Genomic DNA, 27,606 nt, shown 5'->3' with positions numbered 1-27,606 from the left:
AATAATTTTTCTTGCATTGAAGATTTCTTGTCCAAATTCAAGACCCTTAGATATCTCTTGGAAGGTGTTAAGGTTAAGAAAGAAGATAGTAACCTTATTTATTCCATCCTTACTAAGTTGGGACCAGCCTACTCTGTATTTGTTTCCACCTTCCATTCTACAAGGGAAGCTTTCATTTGTCAAGGAAAAGACTACAAGGCCCCTTCCTTTGACTCTTTTTGTGATTCTTTAATAAGAGAACAAGAAAAACTCTTACACCTTGGTCTTCTTAATCTTGGAAACTCTTCCAAGAAAGCGTTAGCCGCCCAGCAGCAACCAAATTCAAATAATCCTAAGAAGTCATATCCTAAAAAAAATGGTCCTAAACCAAACAAGGGTCCTAAGCAAACTCAGCCTCAAAATGAAAGATCATTTCAGCAAAATGATAAGACCAATAAAAACAAATGGAAGAAGACTGATAGACATTGTAACTTTTGTAATCGAGATGGCCACTTAGAATCTAAATGCTTTAAGAAGATGGAAGCCTTGGAAGCCACAATGAAGAAACATAACATCTATGTGGAGCATTCTTCAACTTCAACTTCAACTTCATCTTCAGGAATGGCACTTTCTGCATGTCGTTGTCAATCATCTCAGTCTGGTTATGCATTAAATGTATCTTCTTCTTCTCATTCTCATGAGTGGCTCATTGATTCTGGAGCCTCTTATCACATGGCCAAAAACCAAGCCATGTTTTCTTCTTTAAATGATTGTAACACCAAAAATATATATGTTGGTGATGATAGATCTCTTAATGTTGTAGGGACTGGAACTGTTCATCTAGACAATGGTCAGTTTAATGATGTATTATGTGTTCCAACCTTATCCTGCAACCTTCTATCTGTATATCAGATAACTCATTCAGGTGAAGGCAAAATTGTTGAATTTTCACATCATGATGTTGTAATCAAGGATCTGAGAGATCCTAAACAGATTCTAGCTACTGGTATTGCTGATGATTCCACAAGGTTGTATAAGTTTCACAACTTTGGGTCATCAAATCTTCCCTCAGTATTTGTTGCTCATAATGATGAAGTGAGCAAACTTTGGCATGAGCGATTTGGTCACTTAAACTATCGCTCCCTTCAGCATCTATGTAAAGAAAATATGGTGACAGGTCTTCCTATGGTATCTTGCAGAGATGGTGTTTGTTCCGGATGTGTACTCGGAAAACATCATCGGGACAGTTTTGAAAAACGTGCCTCTTGGCACGCCTCAGCCCCTTTACAGCTTGTGCACAGTGATTTATGTGGTCCACTTCATGTTGCTTCATTCTCTGGCTGCAAGTATTTCTTAACTTTCATTGATGATTTCTCCAGACGTACTTGGGTATACTTCTTAAAACTCAAGAGCGAAGTATTTAACACATTTTTGGCCTTCAAAGCCTTTGTTGAAAAACAATCTGGACATCAAATTCTTAAGCTAAGAACTGATAATGGTGGAGAGTATGTTAAAAACACATTCATCAACTTTTGCACCGAAAATGGAATTCAAATGCAACATATTGTTCCATACACTCCACAACAAAATGGTGTAGCTGAAAGGAAAAATCGCACCTTAAAGGAAATGGCTAATTGTATGCTGCAATCTAAAGGACTCAGTTTTTGGACCGAAGCAATTAATTGTGAAAATTATATAATCAATCGCACTCCTACTAAGGTTCTAAAGAATATCACTCCAGAAGAAGCTTGGAGTTCCATTAAACCAGATGTAAGTCACTTTCGTGTTTTTGGAAGTGAAGCATGGGCCCATATTCCAGATGAAAAGCATAAAGCTTTAGAACCTAAGAGTGAGAAATGTACTTTTGTTGGATATTCTGAAGATGTAAAAGGTTATAGACTTATTCCATTTAAGTCCAAAAATGTTATCATTAGAAGAGATGTAAAATTTGATGAAAATAAATCGGCCTGCGAGCCTAGTCCGGCGGATGTGCCACCTCTTCCTATCTCTTCTACTTTTGAAAACATTTCTTCTTCAGATGATGAAAGTGAGGATGACAATCCTCCCCCACCTTCTCAGGATCCTCAACTTCCAAGATGGGTCCGTGCTACTCGGGATGCAGCAGGTGATCTTGCCGGTGATCCTACAGATTAGCGACGTACACGTTCTCAGTTTGAAAGAGCCTCTTCTTTACTGGCTCAAGCTCCAGTAAATCATGATCCTGACACTTTTGCAGAAGCTTCAGGCCATCCACATTGGGAAGCAGCTATGAATGAAGAATATCATTCATTGTTGGCAAATGATACATGGGATCTTGTTCCTCTACCAAAGGGACGCAAACTTGTTAGATGTAAATGGGTTTACAGAACCAAGTATGGACCAGATGGGAAAGTTGATAAACATAAAGCTCGTCTTGTTGCTAAGGGATTTTCACAGGTTGAAGGCATTGACTACACTGAAACCTTCTCCCCTGTTGCCAAAATGAACTCTATCCGCCTTGTTCTTTCCCTTGCTGCCTCTTTAAAATGGGAAGTCCATCAGATGGATGTTAAATTTGCCTTCTTGCATGGGGACTTGCATGAAGAAATCTATATGGAACAACCCATTGGCTTCATGCAAACAGACTCCAGCCTTGTATGTCGACTTAAGAAATCTCTTTATGGTCTCAAGCAAGCTCCTCGGGCTTGGTATGCCAAAATGGATAGCTTTCTTTTAGAATCTGGCTTTTCTAGGTGTTATTCTGACAATACTGTCTACACCAAGAAAGTGGGCAACTCTCTTATCATCCTTGTTCTTTATGTTGATGATCTTATTCTTACTGGTAGTGATCCCAACCTTATAAACCATGTGAAGTCCAGCCTTAAAAAGAAATTTGAAATGACAGACTTAGGACACTTACACTATTTTCTCGGTCTTCAAGTCTTGCAATCCAAGGAGGGTATTTCCCTTTCCCAGTCCAAGTATGCTTGTGATATTCTTCGTCATTTTCACATGGAAGACTGTAAGCCAGCCCCTTCTCCCTTTCAGTCTGGAGTCAAACTTTCAGTCTCTTGTACTTCTCCTGAAGTTGATGCTACCTTATACCGTCAACTTGTAGGAAAACTCTTGTATTTAACCCATACTCGTCCTGACCTTTCCTTTGTTGTTGGCCTTGTTGCTCGTTTTATGCAAAACCCCCGTGAAAGTCATTGGAAAGCAGCCAAAAGAATACTTCGTTATGTTCGAGGTACAGTACAGTTTGGGATTCATTACAGTGCCAAAGCAGCTCCTCTATTAGTTGGTTTCACTGATTCTGATTGGGCTGGTGACCCTGATGATCGGAAGTCTACTGCCGGTTATGTCTTCACTCTTGGTTCAGGACCTATTACATGGGCTTGTAAGAAACGGGCTGCCATTTCTCTTTCGTCAGCAGAAGCAGAGTATCGTGGTGTCGTGGAAGCTAGTAAGGAAGCCTTGTGGCTTCGTCAAATCCTATCAGAGTTTGGCTTTGAGCAGCAGCATCCAACCACACTTTGGTGTGACAATCAAAGTGCCATTCAGCTATGCAAAGATCCAGTCCAGCATCAGCGCAGCAAACACATTGAACTACACATGCACTTCATCAGAAAGCTCATTCATGACCATGTTCTTGAAGTGCAATATTGTTCAACAGATGATCAGGTTGCAAACATCTTCACAAAGGCTCTCACAGAGGCGAAGTTCACTAAACTTCGATATATGCTTGGAGTTCAGGAAGTTGTCACTAAGGGGGGATAGGCTCTAGTGCCTCCTTCCTTCTCCTATTGTGTCATATTTGTAAATCCTTCAATCCTATCCCAAGTTGTTCTTAAGGGGGGATGTTAGGATATTCCGACACATAGGAAATAGTTAAGTTCAACTTGGTCTAGTATAGAGTTAGGTAAAGTGTGTTTCTTTACCGTTGTACACTTTGTAACTTACAATCTGACGGTCACGATATGTAGTGATCCGACGGTTCACTCTCTCCTCGGTATTACCGACACTTGATTCGTGGCTTGACACCCGATTGGTCCATGAGTTCTATTTAAAGCGCATGGAGGGTCATTGTTCGTGCAATCCGTGCATGAGAGAAGCTTATGTAAATTTTCATTCTTTGATTAATAAATTGCCTGTAGTAGCCACGTTGGCACAGGCCGTGGACTGTTTCCCTCTTTGAGAGTTTTAACCGCGTCAAAATACTGGTGTATTGATCTGTGATCTGGTTGTGAGCGGTGTCTTTTTGGTGTTCTTTCTGAGGAACTTACCCTGTAAATTCCTACAATTAGCTTCAGATCCCAGATCTAAAATAACTTGGTCCTTATAATATTCTCCTATTCGTGCATTAAGCCTCATTTCCTTTCCAGCTCTTTTGTCTATATAAATTATTTACTTAATGCATTTCACTCCGTGATACTTCCTTAGGTGCGCAGGAATCTATCAATTCCTGAAGTCCTTCTACAACTTTATGGTTTTGTAACAAATTCGTTCAAGTTTGTAGGATACATTTTAAAATACCTAGAGCCATATCATGTGTCACAACTGTTATTATGTCATTGTTATTCTTCTCCTTCCGCTGCACACTTGATGTCGAAGTTCCTGTGTCCATAAAGCTTCACTTCACTTCCATAAAGACTTATTTTTCCTTGTGAATATCAAACATCGATGCTTTCTCTGTAGTCTTTCTAACCCATGTATCTTCAACTACCTTCTTCCCATCTACTTTGTCATTTCCTGTCGCAGCTCCACTCCTTGTTACAATATTGATGCGAGGTTCATCTGTCCTCGGTTCCGCAGTCATCATCTGAATGTTCTGGGTCAGCTGTGGATTCTTCTTTTCTTGCATTTTCACTATAAGTACCGGACACTCTTCAATGACATGATCAAATGCTTTACAATACTTACAGGTCGTAGTCAGATTCTGACAGTCTCTTGCGAAGTGACCTGCCTAGCCGCAATTATAACAAATAATTTGACCTCGACCTCGACCAGCTCCACCACCTCAACCTCGTCATACATAGCCACCTTGGCCACCATGTTGTCCACTTCCTTCTTGTCCTTGTTCTTCAACTTGCACTCTATATGTATCATCACCTTGATCCATCATCAATTCATAGGCTCGACAGTTATTTTCATCATGCCCCACCAATTTACAAAACATGAAAAATAAGTTCTTCGCAATCTGCAAATATTTTTGTAGCAAATAAAAATCTTCAAAGTGGTGTTTTCCTCTATTTCTGCATATTTTGCACCTTAAACTAGATCCAACATTCAAAGGATTAGGTGCTCTACTCGCTATGTAATTTTTGGAAATAGGACATTTCTCTTTAGAGTGACCTTTTGATTTGCATTTTGTACACCAGACCTCTTCATGAACTTATTTACTCTTCTTCATATCTTGTAACTGCAGAGTCAAATTCGCTAGCTCACTCTATATCTACTGCATACCCACATTTGTATCACGTATCGGCGAAGCTTCTAACTTCATTGCCAACTCCAAAGCTTTGGATTGAGTCTCTATTTTTTGGTGTGTCAAAGGTAAACTGATGTGTGGCAGCGACACAGCGATAAACCATTCCATTACTCTTCAATTGCACATGTTTATAATTTGCAATTATAAAATAGGTTCATACATTCACGTTATGTTTGGGTACACCTTTAATTGAGAAAAGTACTTTAATGACGTAATTTGAAAAGAATAATGACATATTCTTCATAGCTCCCAACACTTGTATAAATAGGCACAAAACCAGTGAATGAAAAAGTAAACTAAAAGGTTGGTTTTATCCACCTATAAAATAAACAAAGCAAATATAACCCCACAATGAAAGGCAACAAAAACGATGTTGCAAATTAAATTCTCAACCATCAAAATATGTATATATAATGAAACATTGCTCAACTTGGAGCAGCTATAAATTATAATAAAATAAATATCCGACTTTGACTAAATTCTAAAAATATTATTTTGTTAATTGCAAATTGAAAGCCCACGGGGCTTTGGATTGACGGTGAATGGGTGTACTGTTAAGGCACTCCTTGCGATAGGTCACCGGTTCAAATCCCTGTGGGTGCTTAGGTAGTATTATATAGAAAAAAAAATTGCAAATTGAAAGTAAATAACCACTCCTATATTTACTTTAACAATTTGTAAAATCTACTTAATCAATTAAAAGAATCAAGAAACAGCTAGTATTAAACAAGGAAATCAATTACCTAAACCTTAGTGTCATCTTTGTGCTTCAAAGAGAGATCATGGGCATATATTATACACCCTCAAAACCATTTACTCAATTGATTATATAATCATATCTCATTTTGATTATAAATTTTTAAATTTACTAAACAGCGAAACTAAAAATCAACTTCTTCTAAGTAGTGTAGAAACCTTTAACCTTTAATGATTAAATCATTCCAATCATAAAATTTTGACTTTCGCATCCCCAAAGTCATCTAATAAACTTTATTTCCAAGGCTTCTAAGATCATCTAAGAATACACATTAGAATACAATGATTTATGACTTTAGGATTTGTTAATACCAATTATTTTGGTAATCTATCCCACCATAAGTAGAATGACTTCCTTAGTGAGGAATGATATATGAGGTAAACTTCATTTAAAAAAATACACAAGTTATTCATTGATAATATCATATTCTGTCAATGTAAGTACTTTCATGTGAGCTTAGTTATGTGACTCAACCTTATTTGATGATCTGGCTTATTTTATAATATGGTATTAGAATGGGCTAGGAATCTAAAGTAGTATCAAGAATCTTGGGCTTTTGAAAGACAGTTTCCAATCTCACAACTTTAATAGTCTGTGAGCCGCAGAGTCTATGTGAGTGTGAACTCCTATCACTAAAGATGAATAAAGGGGTTGCAATGTGTCTTCTGAAACCCAGAAGACATGGTTTCAAACTCTCTTAACTGAAGAAAAGATAACTATTCCAAGTGATATAAAGGTGATACTCAAGTTGAGACTACATTATAGTCAAAATACAATTGTAGCAAAGTAGTTTAAGACAAAGGGGAGATGGAATGTCATTATTGCAAGAAAATGGCTTAAACGGCCATGAACTATAGATTTCAAGTTAATGATGTTCTTAAGGGAAAGAACAAAGACAAAACACATTAATAAATGTAGTCATTATTGAAGATCAACCGGATATTGATAATGATGATTATCTTACTAAAAAATGCATTTAAAACGTTTTAAGAAGCCCACACATGGAAATCAAGAAGGGATTTAGAGTAGATACAACACAACAACAATGGTTGCCTAGATGGTTCAGAAGTTTGTGGATGTTAGGATCTATCCCTCATTAGGGTGGACATGTGTGCGGATTGTTATCTAATTAATAAGGTTACAATCTATGCATGTGTAATGTGGTCCAATAATTTAATTTGAAAAAGTCGAGAATTCAAAAAGGTAGAATCTATGAATTTCAGAATTCAACTTGGGAGACACACATTTACGAAGGTGAAGGTTACGGGGCAACTTGATGGAGCTCTACCCTGTCCAATTACTACTTTTAAGGAAGAAAATTATGAAGAATGTTTGATTCTGACTATTTCTGGCCAATGATTCTAATTGACTTCAAGTGGAACTGACTTAGTGAACAATGATATATAAGGATGTAAACTTCATTGTAATAAATGCATAAGTTATTCATTAATAATATCATATTGTGTTATTGCAAGCGTCTTCCTTTGAGCTTAGTTATGTTAGTTGGCTTTATCCATGCTTTACTTATTTAATAATCTGGCTCTTTTTGTCATATTATTTACATATCCAACCTTAATTTTCCACTCAACAACTCTACACCCATCATTAGACAAATAGTACAAGGGTACAGTGCATTGTAAGAGGAGATCATTTGAAGAGCAAATATGAGGGAAGGAATAGTAAGCTTCAATCCCCAGCAACAAACATAAAGTTCCAAAATACAAGCGACTTTATCCCCCTATATATTTTGAATTTTGAGCCTAAATGCAAGATCTCAGAAAAATGCTAATCAATTATTAAGCCATTGATTACCATTGTCTTTTGATTAATAGCCATATAACAACAGCTGCCTGTGGATTCATGATGAAATTGTGCCTACCCAACTCAAGATGGCCTCTTAGAAGGTTTATATCAGGACAAATTTATTACCAGAATCAACATTTTCTGATAATTAACAAGCTCCTTTAACTCCGTTCACTTTTCCTAAGATGGCACTAAGCTATAACATGGACTCTACATAAAAATAAAAATAAAAATAAATAGTAACAATGTGAGCCCTCTTTTTAATCAAGTGCAAAATCTTGCCAACCAATTGCTTAGTTTATTATACCTGAAAACTCGTCAAAAAGCTCCTGCTAATGAGGATCTATGAATGACCACTGAAGATATTGGTGTTTATCCTTTAAACTTTAGTAATCATCTTACAATAATATTGTATGGAGAAGATTGCATACAGCATTATGAAAACTCGTCATAAAGCTCCTGCTAATGAGGATCTATGAATGACCAATGAAGATACTGGTGTATGTTTCATCGTCTTTCAATAATAGTGTACCGAGAAAATTGCATTCAGCATTATATTGTAAATGTCAAAGCAACCTGTTGCTTATGTAGATTGCCAGCATGTTTGATAGACTTTTAATATCTGTCCCTCCATTTCTGTAAATTGTTTACCTGTATCTATAAAAAAGAATATTTCTGAACTATTATGCATGAACGGTTGTTCACCCATCAGTTCTGCCATCTCTCTTTGGTGTTACATTTCCTATTTTACTCAGCAAACACTTGTGATTAAGTTTTTGTATGTAAATTGGTTGCTTACAAAATACTCATACAATATCAAAGATGAAACTTGAACCAATCAAATATCAACTGAAATAACGATGGCTTGCTGGACTGGTGAAAGCACATTAACTAATATAGCCCCCATCAGGGTTTGTCTCACCAAGTGATATGCTAGCACTTGGAGATGGGCACCAGCACACCAACAGCTGCGGCGACCAGTCATAAATCCTAGGCAACTTTGGTGCAATAAGTGTCCCCCGCTTGCTACCACTTAAGCCCAAGGTGACCAAATTCAATGGTGCTAATGATTCCGTGGTAATGCAATATACAGATGCATTGGCCTCACTAAGGGAAAGCCAGTTCAAAAAATGGATATCTAATGCAGTTCAATTGAAGCAATCATAGATGTCCGTCATTTGCCCAATAGTCTATAACTAAAAACAGCTAACATCTAATAACTAAAAAACGCTAACATCTAAATGAACTACGTAATTTGTCATATGACTTCACATATTCGAATTCCAAATTAGAAATAAACCAGGTTAAATGATTAGTAAGATGTCAACCATCTACAAGCAACATACAGATCTAAATTAGAATCAAAGAAAATAAAAAAGTTAAAACAGGTATCTAATCATCTAGTCTGCAAGTCATTTACAGAACTACCAAATACATCTTTGGAACACAAACTTTAGCCTTTTCAATCGAATAGATATCTGTAGTTCCAAATCATCTTCAAAATAATCCATAAACATACCAAATATATGCATGAATCATCAAGCAAGATTGCAATAAGCCATTATTTCCAAAAGAACTTTACAAAATTTTCCAAAAATGTTCCATTTCAAGAAACTGATTTTTGTCTTAGAGCTGGTCATCAGACTAGGGGTTCAAACATGACACTGCACTTATTCAAGCACAATAAGATATGCTTTTGAAAATATCACTTTGTCTTCTTTCCTTGTTTTTTCTTGATGACTTCATCAAGATACAGTATTCCCTTTCCCTTGTACACTTCTGGAGGTTTACAAGCTCTTACAGTTGCAGTAAATTGAGTTACTTGATGCAAATCTAATCCTGTGCAGCAAATTATGTTGGGCTTGAAGCAAAAGGCACGAACGGCAGGTGGCACTTGGAGTTCAACCTCGTGACTGAATCCTAATTTTAGAAACAAAACACGTCCTTCTTCCTCTGTGCGTGCTTTGAAACCAACTCCAACGATTTTCAGAAAGCGGAAAAATTTCGACTCCATGAAGTTAATGTTATAAAATGACCTTTATCAATATTAATTTACAGCTAAACAGAATTTCTGAGGTTTACGCTGGAAATTATTCCATTAACCTTCCCATGTTAGCTGTAGCAAACATCAAAGTAGAAATTGATTAGAATCACCCCTTAAAAACCCAAGTCTTTGAGCTTTGTACTGTCAACATAGAAATCAGTGTTTAAGACTGAAAAATACAAAAATGACAATAATGACACTAACTTATATTGAGTCAAACAATGCTGACCCTTATATATGACATATGTTAATTTGTGTAATTGCACAGAAAAGAGAAAGCTCATTTTTCTACATTTCTACCATTCTTCCACTGCTGCATTCTGACAGCAGAACAACACCAATATCTAAAGAAAAGCAAAGAACAAATCAAAGATAAAACGTATTTAGTAATTTACAGAATAAAAGCTGAAAATGGCCTTGCATACATTCAAAGAAATTGTATATTTAGAATTTAGGGCCTACAAAACAGGTACGTGCCAAGCCCACTGCAGGGATGAACTTGTGGCTACACGAGGAATTATGCAATCTGGCATCATTAAAAACTGTAGAAGTATTTATAGGTTCTGTAGAAATATAATTTAGGATTGGAGCATTACCGAGATCCAATAGCGTAACTAGATGACTCGAATTCACATTTTTTAAAGAAAAGCAAAGAACAGATCAAAGATAAAAACGTATTTACAGAATAAAAGTTGAAAATGGACTTGCATACATTCAAAGAAATTGTATATTTAGTAATTAGGGCCTACAAAACAGGGATGTGCCAAGCCCACTGCAGGGATGAACTTGTGGCTACACAAGAGGAGTTATGCAATCTGGCATCATTAATAACTGTAGAAGTATTTATAGGTTCTGTACAAATATAATTTAGCCTTGGAGCATTACCAAGATCCAATAGCGTACCTAGATGACTCAAATTAGCATTTTTTATGGAATAAACGGCACATATAAAGCCAACAGATGAGGCAACAAATGACTTCAAGATATGGAAATGTGCTGTAGCCATAAACAGAAGCTTCTAAGAAAATCCAATAACCAGTATAGAAATGCATCCCGCACAATTCCATTGACCAAACCTATAACATGTGCCTTGGCCTAAACTTCAAGGCCTTTGACTTTATTTTGCACAAAACAGCAGTGTTCCTGAAGCATAAAACCTCTGGATAGACAGAAATATATATAGAAATATTTTATTAAAAAGATGAATTACAGATGATGATTGTTTACAATGGGTTGCCTGGCTTATATATCGCCATGGGCACCCTTTGGGAAAGGGCATGATCTTATGATCGTGCCCTTTCGTCTAATTAAAATTAAAATTAAATAATAACCTAAAATTAACTAATTTTTTTACATAACATTGCCTTCCTCTCGAAAGAATGCTTTGTCCTCAAAGCATAAGTAACAACGGATGTTGTTGAAGAATGATTCATTCTCCCGGAAAGCGTCTTCTTCGGGTAAGTCCTTCCACTTGATCAGATATTCCAAGATGATCAAGGTCGCACACTTTAAAAGGTCTTGGATTAATCTCTCAAGTTCCGTTTTTTGGTGATGTGGATATCGGTATGGCTTGATGTTGACAGGGTCTGACCCTGCCTTGACTTCTATTGTATGCTCAATTTCCCTATTAGGCGGCCTCTTCATAGGTAGGTCTTGAATTACTTTTTCATGCTTCCGAATCAAATCTTGTATCCCTGGTGACTCTTCTCTAGTCATATTTGCATATAACATTTCTAATTGGTGACATTGTATTGCATAAGCAGGTGCTCTTCTTCGACTCAGCTTCATCATCTGAGATGATGATACAACTTGATTTTCTGGTGTTTGGAATCCGTGTAGTTTGTACTTCTGACCTCCCCATTTGAATTTTATAAATTGTACTTGATGGTTGGCGGCATAAGTGCCTAAGGTTCGTAGCCATTGGATACCTAGGACTACATCTACTCCTCCTAACGGTACCGTGAAGAATGGAGACTCTAGATTAAAGTCTTGAATCTGCAAATTGACCTTATGGCATTTCCCTACCTTTTCAATCTTCTTACCATTAGCTACCATCACTTTCATGTTTGGTAAGGGAAATGAAAAAATATTGAGTCTCCTTTCCACGGTTGCATCTAAAAAATTGTGTGCTACCTGAGTCGATGAGAACCACTACGTTGTTCTTCTTTATGTGTCCTTTTAACTTTAAAGTCTGAGATTGTGATATACCTGTCATAGCTGATAATGACACTTGCGGAATACTTCCGTCATCTAATTCTGGTGAGAATTCTGGGGTGTCTTCTGTGTCTTCTATGTCATAATCTTCACTGTTTGAATCATTGGTTGCTTCACAATTATATAGGTTCTTTGGTTATTTTCCTTTAGCACATCTATGTTTGGGGTCCCACTTCTCACCACAGCGCTTACTTTTACCCTCTTTTATCCTTTGCATTTCCACATTAGATTTTTCATCTTCACGACGATGTGGTGGAACATATCTTGTATTATTGGAGTCCATATACTGGGGTATCCTTCGTCTTGCATAAGTTTTTTCCGCTTTTGACCAAAATATTGGTTCGGATTTCTTTTCGGCTGTTTTTGCTTTTCGTCTTGCTACTTCTATAGATGTAATATCATGCATCTCAAGTTCTGCTTGTAAATGGGTTTTGAGTCCCGAGATGTATGACTGAATTAGACGAGATTCTGATAACCCAGGTACTCGTGTTACTAAGGTCTCCCATTCTTGAGTGTATTCGTCCACACTTCCTTTTTGTCGTAATTTGATGAGTTTTAAAAAGAACTCTTCTTCTCTTACACCTTGGAATCTTTTAAAGAATGCATCTTTAAATTTTCTCCAGCTAATGACGTGTGTTGTTTTTTTCCACCACATATACCAGTTATATGCTTCTCCTTCCATTTTCATGGATGCATGCCGGAGCTTTTCATCATCGTCATTGATGTCATATATTTCAAAGTATTCCTCTGCTTTATTTATCCATGCAACATTGTTTTTTTCGTTTCCATCGAATTTAAGCATCTCGACTTTTGCCCTTTGTTGGTATGTTGCTAATGGTTGAGCGAAAAAAGGGTGTTGATTGGTAAATTTATCCCAGAGTTGCTTGTTTGTAAAGGTTGTGTTACTCGCTTCTTGGTGGGGTGTCGTTGATTTTTTGGGGGATTCAACTTTTTCATGAGAGTCTGTTGACTTTGTTGAATCTGACGAGATGTGTTCTTGATTCTCTTCACCTTCTTTTAGTAGTTGTTCGGGTGTACAATTCGACCTTTTACATAGAGTTTTCAGCATTGTTAAGACCTCTCTGATGCCTACTTCTGTCTGAACATGGTAATTTTCCATCTTTATTTCTATTCGATTTGTCGTATCGTGAAGATTTTTGATTTCATCAGCTTGCTCCCCAAGCTTGATCTGGAATTCATTTAATCTTTTACTGACCTCGTCGTGGTTGCTATTTATCTTATGCTCCGCATCCAACAATTTTTTTTTGGAAATCCGCCATTGTCATTGTCGACATTGAGCGGGTTTGCGGCGGCGTGTATTTGTTTGCCAGCTAAAATGTTTTTCCTCTCCTTTTTTTTTTAGCAAAAATAAATTTTATATATATAACTGTTAATTAATTAAAATATATTTAATTAATTAACTAACTTATATATATAACTTTTAATTAATTAAATTAACTTTTATATATATATATATATATATATATATCTAAGTTGCAGGAAACGCAGGGGTAGGGTCCGTTTCCGTACGGAAACGAAACGGAAACGCGTTTCCGCGTACCGTACGGCCTGGAAACGCGTTTCCGGCCGTACGGGCACGTTTCCCGAAATGGAAACGTGCCCGTACGGCCGGAAACGCGTTTCCAGGCCGTACGGGCCCCGTTTCCTCCAAAAAATCACTTGTTTTTTAATTTTTATTTTTTTTTCTAATTAGTTTGTAAATTTTTTTAGGGTTTCTAAGCTGTTCTAGAAACCATTTAATCTTAATCTTAATGTTAAAATGTTTAAGTAAATGTATCATTAATGCTTTATGATTGCACATATATATATTAATAATTTTTAAATGTTTTTAATATATATATATATATATATATATATATATATATATATATATATATTATTATATATATTCGTGTTTCCCCGTTTCCAAAATTTGGGGAGGTCGCGTTTCGTTTCGCTTCCGCGTTTCGTTTCACTTCCCCGTTTCCCCGTTTCGTGCAACTTAGATATATATATATAATTTTTAATTAATTAAAATAAATTTAATTAATTAAATCATATGTATTATATATAATATAATTATATATATATGTTAGTTATATATATCATATGTCACGTTATATATATATATATATATATATATATATATATATATATATATATATATATATATATATATATATATATATATATGTCACGTTATATATGAGTTATATATATTATATATAAAGTAGTTTTATATAACGTTACGTATTTTTCACTTTATATGTCACGTTATATTTAAGTCTTTGTTGACCGTCACGTTCGCTGGTGGGGTCACCTCCGGCAGCAAATGATACTTACAGCAGACCAAATTAATAGAATCGTGGTGGCAGAGCTCCCGCAGAGGTTACTCCACGCAGCCACAGGTCACCCACACGGAACCACCGCGGCTGGTTTGTATGAGGTTTTGGTCACCCGGAAACCAAGTGTGAGCCGCGAAACTGAGACCGTGTACAAAAAGAATGACAAACAACGGAAATTTGAAAATTTGAATAGGAATGAAGACAGGGACGTGGGTACGGACAGCGTTGTGGTGGACGGGTTGCTGGGGAGAATTGTATGGCGGAAGAAAAATTGGCGTGAGCTGCAGAGATAGACTATGAGCACAGCAGAAGTGGGGGATAACTAACCCGCTCTGATACCAATGAAGCATAAAACCTCTGGATAGACAGAAATATATATAGAAATATTTTATTAAAAAGATGAATTACAGATGATGATCGTTTACAATGGGTTGCCTGGCTTATATACCGCCATGGGCACCCTTTGGGAAAGGGCATGATTTTATGATCGTGCCCTTTCGTCTAATTAAAATTAAAATTAAATAATAACCTAAAATTAACTAATTTTTTTACATAACAGTTCCACAAGGGTGTTAATCAAGGTTGTCATTGATGTCAATATGGTACTATTGGGATGGCAAATATTCTTGTGATATCATAACCTCATGCATATTAATACTCCTTGCTCATGATGACAAGTCCTTCTTGTTTGATAAGGATGCCATTAATGAAGATGTCAAACTATTAATGATGCCATTATGATGTCAAGCCACTATGAAGAAGTCTTGTCCTAGATGCCTATTCTTCATAATGTCCTAGATGTCCTTGAACTAACCATAAAGACACTATAACCTCTCGTATCCTTTCTCTTGATGAAAAAGCCCTAGAAATCATGATGATGTCCTTACTCTGATGAAGAAGTCCTTATTGATGCTCATAGTGACTCTCGATGAAGAAGCTCTCCTTGTGATGATCTAGCCCTTGCTCTAACAAATTGATGAATGCCACATATGGTTAATGACATATCACTCCACTATCATGATGACATATATGGTGACATTACATTTGATGACATGGACAATGAAGGAATTGGAGATCACTTGATGACATGATGATTAAAGACATAACAAGTGGAGACCTCACTTAAAAACACTTGGTGACAAAGAAGAAGCCCTTGCTGTCCTTATCACCTTTTGCACTAAAAATTCAAGAGCAGTCACAAAGAAAAATAAAATTGGGCACCTTGGAGGCATCCTTTCAACATGAATCCTAGACCATCTTAAAGAGGACTTTTTCCTCTTTCTAAAGGGCTATCACTTGCCTTGAAATTCCCAGTGGTTGATGAGATATTGAATTTTTAAATTAAGATAAATATTAAATATACCTATTTGCTAGCTGATTTATACCTTGACACCTAAGTCGGCCTCCTTTTTTAGACGTGTCTCTTTGTTCGTCATTGCAAAGAAGCCTAAATATATACAGTCCGGAACTCATTTCTCTATCACTCAACTCAGTCAACAACACAGAAAAGAGGAAGAACTGTTCACAACTCGTGAACAAAAGAAGGAAGAGACAAGGGCACCTTTGATAAAGGTTTCTCAGTGATATTTTGGCTCGGATTCTTGAAGATTACAGTGGCTGTGCATGATTACAGTAATCAGATTCTAGACAGCTCGGACTGTGCTCACACAGCAACTCGGACAGTGAAGATACACCACAGTGGCTCATACTCACCTTTTGAGGCTCGGACTGTGGTATATCACAGGAATTCGGAAGTTCTTAACTGTGCCTTGGATAACAATGACTTCAGATACCTCGGATTGGTGTGAACTGTAGCTCGGACTATGCCTTCATCACAGTGCTCGGATTACATTCTTAACTGTGCCTTCATTACAGTGCTCGGACTATTCTTGACTGTAATCATTCGGATCCTTGAACAGTGAAGGTTAGGTCTACACACTTCGGATCAGATAACATCAGGACGTTGAAGAAGAGCTTGGGTACAGTAGACAGAGACATGAAGCTTCTATGTGTAGACTTCCTGTGAGATTAGCCTCAGAGAACTGAAGTGAACAGTCAACAAAGTCAAGGAAGGGTCAAGACCAGTTTTACACTATTCCAGATTCAGAGTTGAATTATGTTTGCAGCATTAATACTCCTATACCTACAGTGAAGATATAGGTACATTGAAGACTAATGGTGGAGACCTATATTGGACAGTCAAGCACAGTGTTTTAAGCTAAATGAACATGTACAGTGAAGAATCTTATTTAAGGAAGACAAGTAACTATATCACTCATTTTTTGTATCAACATACATTGAAATCAGTGAAGGGTTTTGGAGCACCTATTAAGGAGTCAGTGGAGAGTATTGAAGACACTTTTTAAAAGGATAGCTAGAAGACATTCTTGGAGAATTTGATTGAAGCCTTTGTGGAGTGACCTTGAAGAAGATCCCAGATTGAAGACATTTTGGTGAGAAGTCATGAGGTGACTTGGAGAAATTGTTTGGGTATGATGAAGAGCAGTGATGACACCTTCTAAGAAGACAAGGTTGTCATTGATGAAGCAACGTGGAGACTAAGTAAAGGCATAGCTGAAGATTGACAGGTCTCGTTGAAGAAGACATTGGGAGCCATGAAGTATAACCAAACACATCTTAACAAAGTAAAGCTAAGGGTCGGAGCCCAAGAGGTTGGAGCTTTGTAGAGACAAGGTTGGTGCCTTGTAAGACAGGGTTGGAGCCCTACAAGATAGAAGTCCTCAAGAAACCAGGTCAGAGCCTGAACCAGAAATAGGGTTGGAGCCCTAGAGGTTGGTGCCTCAAATTGACAAGGTTGGAGCCTTGGGAAGTCCAAGTTGGTGCTTGGCATAATACAGGTTGGAGCCTGGGAGATTGAAGATTGGTGTCTTCATCTAGGGTTGGAGCCCTACACATATATTGTACTTGATTTATTGTAAAGAAGAAATTACTAAAAGTATTTATTCTATCATTGTTCTTTTTGTGTTCTAAATATAAGTGATCTAACTAGTAAAAATATCAATTGAAAAGAAATATTGATTCACCCCCCTCTCAGTATTTCCAACAAAGGGAAGCACGGGGAATGTTTCTCCACGCCCTCCTTTTGGGAAATTCAAGGAAACACATAGGGAAATGTTTCCCCAATGTGGGGGGCGTATTTCTCCAAAAGGGGTGCTTATGGGCATCCCCCATCAAAAAAGGTTGGGTGTCCCTTCTCTAAATGAACTTGACCTTACCAAGAGGCTTCGTGACAATGTCAGCAACCTGTTCATCCGTCTTGATGTGTTGGAGCCTTATTGCTCCCATTGTACCATATGCCGGATAAAGTGGTGACTGATGTCAATATGCTTTGAGAGGTCGTGGAACACAGGATTCTCTAAAAGGTGAATCCCACTCTGATTGTCGCAATAGATAACGGTGGTATCCAGCACGTGCTCAAATAGCTCACTGAAGAGCTTCCTCAACCATATAGCTTCACAACAGGCCATACTAGCTGCAATATATTCGGCCTCGATGGTGCTTAGAACAACCGATTTCTCCTTACTGCTCATCCAATAAATTGAAGCAGATCCCAAAGAGAAGCAACATCCTGACATGCTCTTTTTATCCACCACACTGCCAGCCCAGTCAGCATCAAAATATCCATGTAGCCTCAAATTCCCAACAATGTATCTTAGTCCATAGTTGATAGTGCCACGAAGATATCTTAAGAGATTCTTTGCAGCAACCCAATGTACGTGATGAGGCTCAACCATATATTGACTCAAAGTATTTACAGCGAAGCATATGTCCAATCGGGAGTTTACCAAGAACATCAGGGCCCCCACAAGTTGTCTATATTCAAAAGGATTTTCCAATTCGGGACCAACAACACTTCCACATAGCTTCTTGAAGTTGAGTTCCATTGGAGTAGACACAAACTTGCATTCCACCATCCCACATCTTTCTAACAGCTTCACAATGTATTTTCCTTGAGAAAGGAAAATCTCGCCTGGCTTTTGCCAGACCTCCAGGCCTAGGAAGTAATGCATAAGTCCTAGGTCCTTCATCTCAAATTCGAAAGTCAACTCCTTCTTGCATTGATAAATGAGGCTTTGCACTTGTTAGAAAGAGATCATAAACATAAAGACCAAAATAAGAGGCATGTCCTTCTCAACCTTGAAATATAGGTTTGGATCAGCATAGCTTTGAGTAAATCCCAACTTCACGAGATAATTGTCAATCCTCTCATACCAAGCCCTAGGGGCTTGCCTCAACCCATAGAGGGCTTTCTTCAATCAAAAAACACGTGTCCTTCTATCTTGGACTTTGAACCCCTAAAGGTTGTTCCAAGTAGACTTCCTCCTTAAGAGAGCCATGCAAGAAAGCAATCTTGACGTTCATTTGATGTAAGCTCCATCCTTGATTGGCAGCAAGAGCAATAATAGATCAGATAGTGGTGTATTGAGCAACCGGTGCAAATATTTCATCATAGTCCACTCCTTCCTTTTGAGAGAAGCCACGAGCTATGAACCTGGCCTTATATTTTTCTACACTTCTATCAGCTCCATGTTTTATCTTGTAGATCCATTTAGAAGTGACCACAGACTTGTCCTTGGGTCTAGGCACCACATCCCAGACATCATTTTTCGTGATCGATTCATATTCCTTATTCATCGCATCTTTCCATACTTGATGCTTTATAGCTTCTTCGAACGTGCAAGGTTCAACTTGAACAATAAAAGTCATGGCAGCTAAGTACCCTTGATATCTGTTAGGTTTCTTACTTTCGCAAAATGTCCCTCTAGGAGCAGTATGTCTTTTAACATCCTGGAGAGTATCTTTGAGCCATAGTGGTCTTTTCCTTGAGATAGAGGGATCACCAGGAGGTGGATCAATAAGATCCATCAGGCCATCAACATCAGGCATAGGCTCATTCATCGGAGGAGATTCTTCTGATTTAGCAGTATCATCATCATCCTTCCTTGAGATGGGGAGATCTTTGGCTTTCCCGAGGGCAGTATCTTTAACAAAGGTAACATCTCGGCTTACTTCCACATCTCTTTGACCAGGCACATAGATTCTATATGCCTTTGAATTTTCAATGTAGCTAACGAATATACCTTTCTTTCCAGAAGCTTCCAATTTATTCCTTTTCTCTTTAGGCACATGAAAGTAAGTCAGACAACCAAAGATTCTAAAATGAGAAACATCAGGTTTCATACCAATGAAGACCTCCTCGAGGGTCTGAAATCCAAAGCTTGATGCAGGCTCCTATTTCAAACATATACAGCAGTGTTGGCAACTTCTCCCCATAAGAATTTCAGTAGACCTTGATCATAGATCATGGCACAAGTGGCTTCCATGATTGTTCGATTCTTCCTTTCAGCAACACCATTTTGCTCAGAAGTGTATGGAACAGTTGTCTCCCTCTTAATGCCAACCTCTTTGCATAAGTCATTGAATTCATTTGATTCATATTCGGTTCCATTGTCAGTCGTCAATGTCTTGATCTTCTTCCCTATTTGATTCTCCACCAATGCTTTGAAAGAATGAAACCATTTGAACACTTCATCCTTCCTTTTTAAGAAATAAATCCATGGTTTGCGTGAGAAGTCATCCACAAAGATTACATAATATGTGTATCCTCCCAATGAGGTTATGGGCAAGGCACCAGACAAGTCAGAATGGATCAATTGAAGAATATCATTTGCTTGCTTTCACTTAAAGGGAATGGTCCGTTTGTATGTTTCCCAGTTGCACATCCTTGACAGGCTCCTTCATGGTTCATATTAAATTTGAGCATCCCTGTGACTATCTTCCTTACCCCAACTAAGGCTTTGTAATGTAAGTGGGCAAATCTTCGGTGCCATAGCTCACATTGAAGAGAAATATTACTTGCTTAGCTCCCAAAGGACTTCCACAAACGTGATAGAGACCATCAACCCTAAATGCAAGAGTAAATGCATCTTTAGGGTTTCTATGCCAAATGCATACATTTCCATCAATGAATGCTACCTTAAAGCCTTTGTCTTCCATCGCAGAAATAGACACCAGGTTCTTCTTCAAATCAAGCACATACAATACTTTTTGTAGATGAATGGTTTGACCATGATTCAAGTGAAAAGTGACAATTCCTATCCCTTTTATGGGGTAGGTGGCATTATCTCAAAGTATAATCTTTAGATTAGTCTTCTTCTCAACCAAATTTGAGAGGGTTTCCTTGTATCCAATTAATTGTCTTGAGGCTCCACTATTGTAGAAAATATGGTGATAGAATTGCAACTGCTCAAGAAATTTTAATCTAAATCAAGAGACACAATTCTACTCTATTGATCTGTGGAATTCAATTCACAATTTAGAACAACAATCTCAAACATACAAGAAGAAATAACACACATGCACAGTGTTTTTTCTGGGGAACCCAACTGGGAAAAAACCTCAAGCCTCTTTGCATTAATTAGATGAATAGAGATGTATTACAATTGCTTGCCTGCACTGAGCACAACCTGCAAGTGAATAACCTCTCTCTCTATTCAATGAGAAGCTCTAGCCCAAACTTAGTCAATCTCTGCCTTTGCTTGAGCCCCTATTTCCTTGCGCAATTCCTAGAGAATTAGCCCCTATGTTTTAGGAATTTTCCTCCAATTGATTGCGCAATTCCCAAGGCTTGATCATTTGACTGCATGCAACACCTCTACATTCAAACTAGTTTACAATTGCTTGTTACATTGCCTTGGAATCTCCAACACAACTAAGAACTCTAATTCTCTGCATGCACTAGTTATTTTAGGCTAATTTATCAGTTAACTGGATGATCACTGAGTTAGACTGTTGTCCCACTACACAACTGACCTTCCACTAGTTCCTCCAACTGTTAGAACTAGTTTAACTAAACACAACTGGATATAACTGAACTGGATTACTAAGTTTTAGCAACCACACATGCTTAAATGATTATACAGGATATCTATATGCTTGGATTGATCGTGAAACACTGGATTCTCAAAGAGCTTAACGCAACTCTGATTATCACAATAGATCATAGTTGGATCCATCATCTGACCAAATAGCCCACAAGTATCTTTCTCATCCAAATCGCCTCACATGTTGCTTGACTTGCAACCTGTTGATTTTTGTACCTTGGGAGGAACTCCAAGCCTTGAGGATCAAGGATTTGGAGGAAGAAGCCCCACAAGTGGCCTTGTGGGCTTGAAACCCAAGCTTGGGATTTTGCACTGATCGATGCTTGGGCCAAAACCATGATGAGATTGGACATGTGATTGTTGGAGATGATAGAGGACATTGAGACGAATCCAACGCAATGAAAATCATCGAAATCCAACATGTAGAAATAGAGATATAAATTTTTATGTGTAGAAGTTGGGTTTGCTCATGAAAAGTCAGGTCAGCTTGTGTTAAAGTAAACCCACAATGGCAAATTCGTTGAGCCCTTGAGATGCATATAAAAAGAGGTGTTGTGTTAGGTTATATCATACCTTGTAGAGCAAAGAAGGGAGCTCGTTTGAGGAGGAGAATTCTCTGTTCTAGGCCGCAGCGTTACGTGATCAAGTGAAAGAGAGAGTAGGGCACTCTCATGACTACTTTGATCCGAGTTTGGGCAGGTTCATCCAGCGCAACAAGGAGGAGGAAGGCCGAGGTCTGTAAGGGTCATTCTAGGCATCAAATCTGAAGGTAATCTTTGTGTTTAGACCCAGAATTCTTGTGTTGATTGCAAGTGAAAGATATGGTTGTTTGGTTTGTCAAATACTCTAGGATGCAGCCTAGAAGAGGCTACATCTTTTTGTGGCAAGGACGCAAGTGAAGAGGGTTTATGGAGGCGTTTTGATGTAGGAATGGTAAGCCCTAAACAGGGCCGCATATCTCAGTGAGTGCAGGTCCAAAAAAATTTGTTTTGGAGGGCTGAATAGAGATCCAAAGTGCATCAAAGGTATAGAAATTCAACTCTGTGACAGCTACAGCAAAGAGAGGACAAAGGCGTGGGAGCAGAGCACTATTTGAGGTATGTTTAGCCTCCATTGCAAGTCCAAGTTGTAGTTGTGGGAGGCCACATGTCTTAAGGATATTTTTAGGTCTGTTTTAGGGCATATTATGGTGTGTACAGCCTCTATCTTGAAGGTTGCAGGGTTCTCATTATGTACAGGAGACCGCAGGGATGTGTGGGCAGCTCAAAAGGGAGCCGTAGTCCTGTACAGTGCTTGGAAGGAGGGTCAAACCCTATATCTCTGCCTAGGAGAGTACCGCAAGGCCTAGAAAGGGTTGGTAACTCTCCTAGGAAGCAATGTTTAGGAGCAAAGACAAGAGAAAGGTGGGACGTAGTTGTAGAAGAGGTTTTGGAGGAAGAATAAGGAGTTGGAGCAAAGTGTTATCAGCCCCTTATCTTCTTCTTATTGGCTTCCCTCAGAATTTCGACCTCTTCTTGTAGGTCTGCAATACCTTTCATTGACAACAAAAACCCTCGATGACTTTTGTTCCTTGAATATTCTCCTCGAGAGGAAGACCCTTTTCCCTTTCTTACTCGGCTTCCTTGAGCCAAGTTTTTCCACCCAAACAAGATCACTATTAGATGACTGCAATCTTCGATCTCCTTCTTGTCAACTTCGGACATACAACCTTCACACGTGTGAGGGTATACTTGGCCCAAAAGAGTCCTCAATGATGCCACTCTCCTTCGTTATCCTTCCTTCGTTCCTCATTGGCTTTAGGGCTCTTTCTAAGATGAATTGTGCACTTGTGATGAGGGACTTGCTTCACCGAATTGATTGCCTCCAAATGAGGTCAAGCACTTGTATATATAGTCGTTGGTTATGATTGTTAGGCCGACATGATCCCTTGGAGAAGGCCGACTTCATCTTCTAGATTTATCCCTTCGTTGTAGGCCGACTTGAGTGAGGGCTAGTGACAAGGTCTTGGAGGGTTACTTACAAAGACAAATATGACTCTTTACAATGTGTAACATGTCTTCATTACATGACAATGACTCTTCATACTTTTATGACTACATGACAATATCCCTAAGGGCTCTCAATGAGAGCCTTTACTAAAAATTAAATCTCTTGCTCATGAAACCCATAATGCAAGCATTGAAATAATTTTATTTTTCTTCTTTACATCTATTACATAAAATCACAATTACATGTCATTATGAAGACCGGACCTAGTTACATTTTTCAACACTCCCTCTTAACTAGGGAAGTATTCATAATGGTACTTGGTCATTCTCAATTTGAAGAATTTCTCATAAGAAGAATCAGATTGGTAACCCACCTGTATAGCATCATATCAATCGACATTGTCACATAGCAAGGCCTTGACTAACCGCTCTATCTCTCCACAAGATTTGAGCTCAATGTTGGCGAGACCAATGATTTATAGACACTCTCATCATTGTCTCTCTTGGACGATACCCCACCCGGGTTCTCAGGGTGTGTTCCATCAAGACTATTTTTATCTTGGATTCCCAGTCCTCAAAGAATATCGCTCCTCTATGATTACTTTTATCTTGGATGCCCTATCTCATCCTCAAAGAGCATCAGATGTCAAATAATTACCCAATCCTCCATTCTGTCTTCCCAAGTGAAGACTAGAATGATGTGTCTATCTCTCCCTCTCAATTAGGGAGGACATATCTATTCCAATAAAAGAATGTACTCATTCTTACAAAAGGAATTTACCTAAGCTCCCTCTTCGCTTATGAATCTTCAAGTCTCTTCCAAGTAAGAAACTTGTTTCTAAGCTCCCTCTTAATTGGGGACCTACAGCAGCTCTTTAGGTGGAGATGATGGGACAAACAACTGCTTGAAGAACTCCTTCCTTCGATGTCATGAATTTCTTTGTCAAGGAGTCTTCATCTTTTGGGACTTTCTTCATAGGGCACAAACCATCCATCACTTTCATCCATGAGTCAATCATGTCATCTTTCCTTTCATCAGAAAGCGATCCATCAATCTAGATCTAGCCTTGCTTCATGTCATACTGCCTTCATCATGTTATCTTCTTCGAAAGGATCTTACATCCTTCTACATGGTCCTTTTGGAAGACATCCACAGTTCTTCACTTTGGCAATCCTACATAAGCCCATCCAGATATTTGTTCAAAAATAAGACATGAACACTTAAATCATAATTACCTTTGTGAACGTCTTTTATCATGACATCTTCCTATAGGCATCAACATCCTGCATACATGTTGACACATCTCCTAAACATATGTATTGTCAAGGGTCTCCATCTTTTCCAAACTTCCATCAGAGTCTTCATATCTTTCAGGGAGATATCATACTCAAATCTTCTTGGTTTTTCGGATGTTGACTGTCTTTACCATTGTTGCATATTCCACAATCTCTTCACACATTTCATTCCCAGGAGCTTTCAATCAGAGTTCCTTAATTGTAGTCAACCACCTCATACTTCATATGAGGACATATTATGTCGATTTCATCTAGTAAATATTCTGATCCAAGCATTCATGCATCCCTTTGATGGAGGATATCCTTTCTTTGATCATGTTTCTCAAGATAGAGCATTAACAACCATATGACATGACTTCCATAATATCATACATACCCCATCTTTCCTTTGGGTCATCCAGACTTGCAACAGCTTGCTTTGAATGAAGGAGCTTCATTCCCATGATCTGCTTCACTGTTATGTCGTCATACCATTGTCCCATGAATTCCACAAATTTGAAATTATTGATGAAACGTTTGCTTCCCCTCATGATCGGTGAACCTTATAATGAAGATTTCATCAAAGAATATTGAGGATCTTGCCTATCCTGCAAATGTTACCTTTTGACTGATGTATGATGAGCCGTGTACTAGATGACTTCTTCCTTTTTTCATAAGTATCACTTGAGCTTTTAATGAGGTTTCCAAGAGCTATATCCTACATAGTTGACTGCCATAGATTTTGTTCTAGACATTCTTCATGTTGCCTATGTCACAAGCTCTTCTAATGCTTCTATCATGATGCCAATTTCTAATATGATGCATCCTATCTTATTTACAATGCTTCCTATCTACAATTTACACAACAGAAGAGTACCTTTTAGTGAAGGAAATTATCTCAATCATAGTAGAGATCTCTCACTTCCTCCTTAGGCTTCTTTGTCTCAAGTTCTTCCACTTCTTCGGTAATATGGGCTTCTTCCTTATTTCTCTTGTTATTGTCCCTTTTTAAGTTTAGGACAATCTCTTCTATAGTGCCCATATTCTTGACATCCATAGCACTGAACCTTAGCCATGTTTTCTTTTTCTTCTAAAGACAAAATTTACCAAACTTTGCTTTTCTTTTTGTCATAGCAGCATATGCTTGATTTTGCTCATTTGATCCTACATCAGTTTTTGCCTTTAGTCTAGTTTCTTCGATCTTGCACAATGACCATAGATCCTAGAAAGGAGTGGCTTCTTTCTTCCCATAAATACTTTAAGTGAAGTTGAAGTGAAGTTAATTTTAGGTATGTTATATGCTAGAGCAATTTATTTCAATTTCTTTTCCACACTAGCAATCACATCAGCATAAAGTAAATTGCAGATAGAACATAAATATAAATCGTAGAAGACAAGCCAAGACAAGAGGACACAAGATGTGGCGCTAGCCAGGGACAAACCCCAATGTGGGGAAACCCTTGATCAATTCTTCTTTTATGTTCTTCAAAGTTCAGCAGAGAAAGTGAGAGAGATAGTACATTTACAATAGAAGTCAATCACTTTAACTTTTGATATCGGCATGAGATCAATTGAAGACATATTGCTTCAACTGATTTCTGGCTTTTCCGGCGTTTCCGGCTTTTCCGGCTTTTCCAGCGTTTTCGGCTTTTTCGGCTTTTCCGGAAGTTCCATCTTTTCTGGCGTTTCCGGCTTTTCCGGCTTTTCCTTAGGATCTCTCCTCCTACTAAAACAGAGAGGAAGAGATCCAAGTGTGTGTAGAAATGACTTGAATTCCTCTTCTATTTATACTAAAATGTGGAGGTTGAATAGACATGACTGTTGGGCTTCTGAGCCTACATAAGTTGTTCGCCGACTTAACAATTTGTCCATAACATAAATAAATTCATAACTTCATAAATACTTATCAGAATCGGATGATCTTTAGATCAATCCTACACCTCTCAATGAGAGGGATCCAATAAGAATATCAGCTGCCATAAATAATATGACCCACATGGAGTTTGGCCCTAGTTGCCAATTTTAACAAATTTCTAATATGATGCATCCTATCTTATTTACAATGCTTCCTATCTACAATTTACACAACAGAAGAGTACCTTTTAGTGAAGGAAATTATCTTAATCATAGTAGAGATCTCTCACTTCCTCCTTAGGCTTCTTTGTCTCAAGTTCTTCCACTTCTTCGGTAATATGGGCTTCTTCCTTATTTCTCTTTTTATTGTCCCTTTTAAGTTTAGGACAATCTCTTCTATAGTGCCCATATTCTTGACATCCATAGCACTGAACCTTAGCCATGTTTTTCTTTTTCTTCTAAGGACAAAATTTACCAAACTTTGCTTTTCTTTTTGTCATAGCAGCATATGCTTGATTTTGCTCATTTGATCCTACATCAGTTTTTGCCTTCAGTCTAGTTTCTTCGATCTTGCACAATGACCATAAATCCTGGAAAGGAGTGACTTCTTTCTTCCCATAAATACTTGAAGTGAAGTTGCCCCATTCCTTTGGTAGTGCACTTAATACTATAGTGGTTATTTCTCTGCCAAATATTACTTCACCCAAATTTTGAAGTTGATCTCTTATTTCTGAAATCCTCATGAAATATGAGGTTATTCCCTCTTCCTTTGAGATCTTCAATTTGTAGAGTTCTTGCCTTAGAGAGATAACTTCTCGTGCAGTACTTACGGAAAACAACTTTACCAATTTGTCATATATATCTTTTGAAGTGTTTAATTTTGATACATATGGGATGAGAGAGTCCTTGATGGATTCTATGAGAATCCTCTGGGCCCTCACTTCCCCTTTCATGTATTTAGCAAATGCTCGAGTA

At 37.9% G+C, this 27,606-nt stretch overlaps 1 protein-coding gene across 1 annotated transcript in view; it reads right to left on the bottom strand.

Moving 5' to 3' along the window:
• Positions 1 to 9,531: 9,531 nt before the first annotated feature.
• LOC149202226 (ribosomal protein L6 family protein) overlaps positions 9,532 to 27,606 on the bottom strand; it is a 53,927-nt gene continuing 35,852 nt past the window's right edge. Inside the window, exon 2 of the mRNA XM_089403136.1 lies at positions 9,532 to 10,122. Within this exon, the coding sequence (XP_089259262.1) occupies positions 9,712 to 10,020 (309 nt within the window). The 5' untranslated portion in view covers positions 10,021 to 10,122 and the 3' untranslated portion in view covers positions 9,532 to 9,711. The remainder of the gene's footprint in view (positions 10,123 to 27,606) is intronic.

The sequence above is a fragment of the Pinus tabuliformis genome, chromosome 2_1 (genome assembly GCF_031772625.1).
Source record: "Pinus tabuliformis cultivar Carrire ecotype Pingquan chromosome 2_1, CPIR1, whole genome shotgun sequence".
NCBI lineage: Eukaryota > Viridiplantae > Streptophyta > Pinopsida > Pinales > Pinaceae > Pinus > Pinus tabuliformis.
Note: the sequence above shows the minus strand (reverse complement) of the source record. Positions and strands in the feature narration are given on the sequence as shown.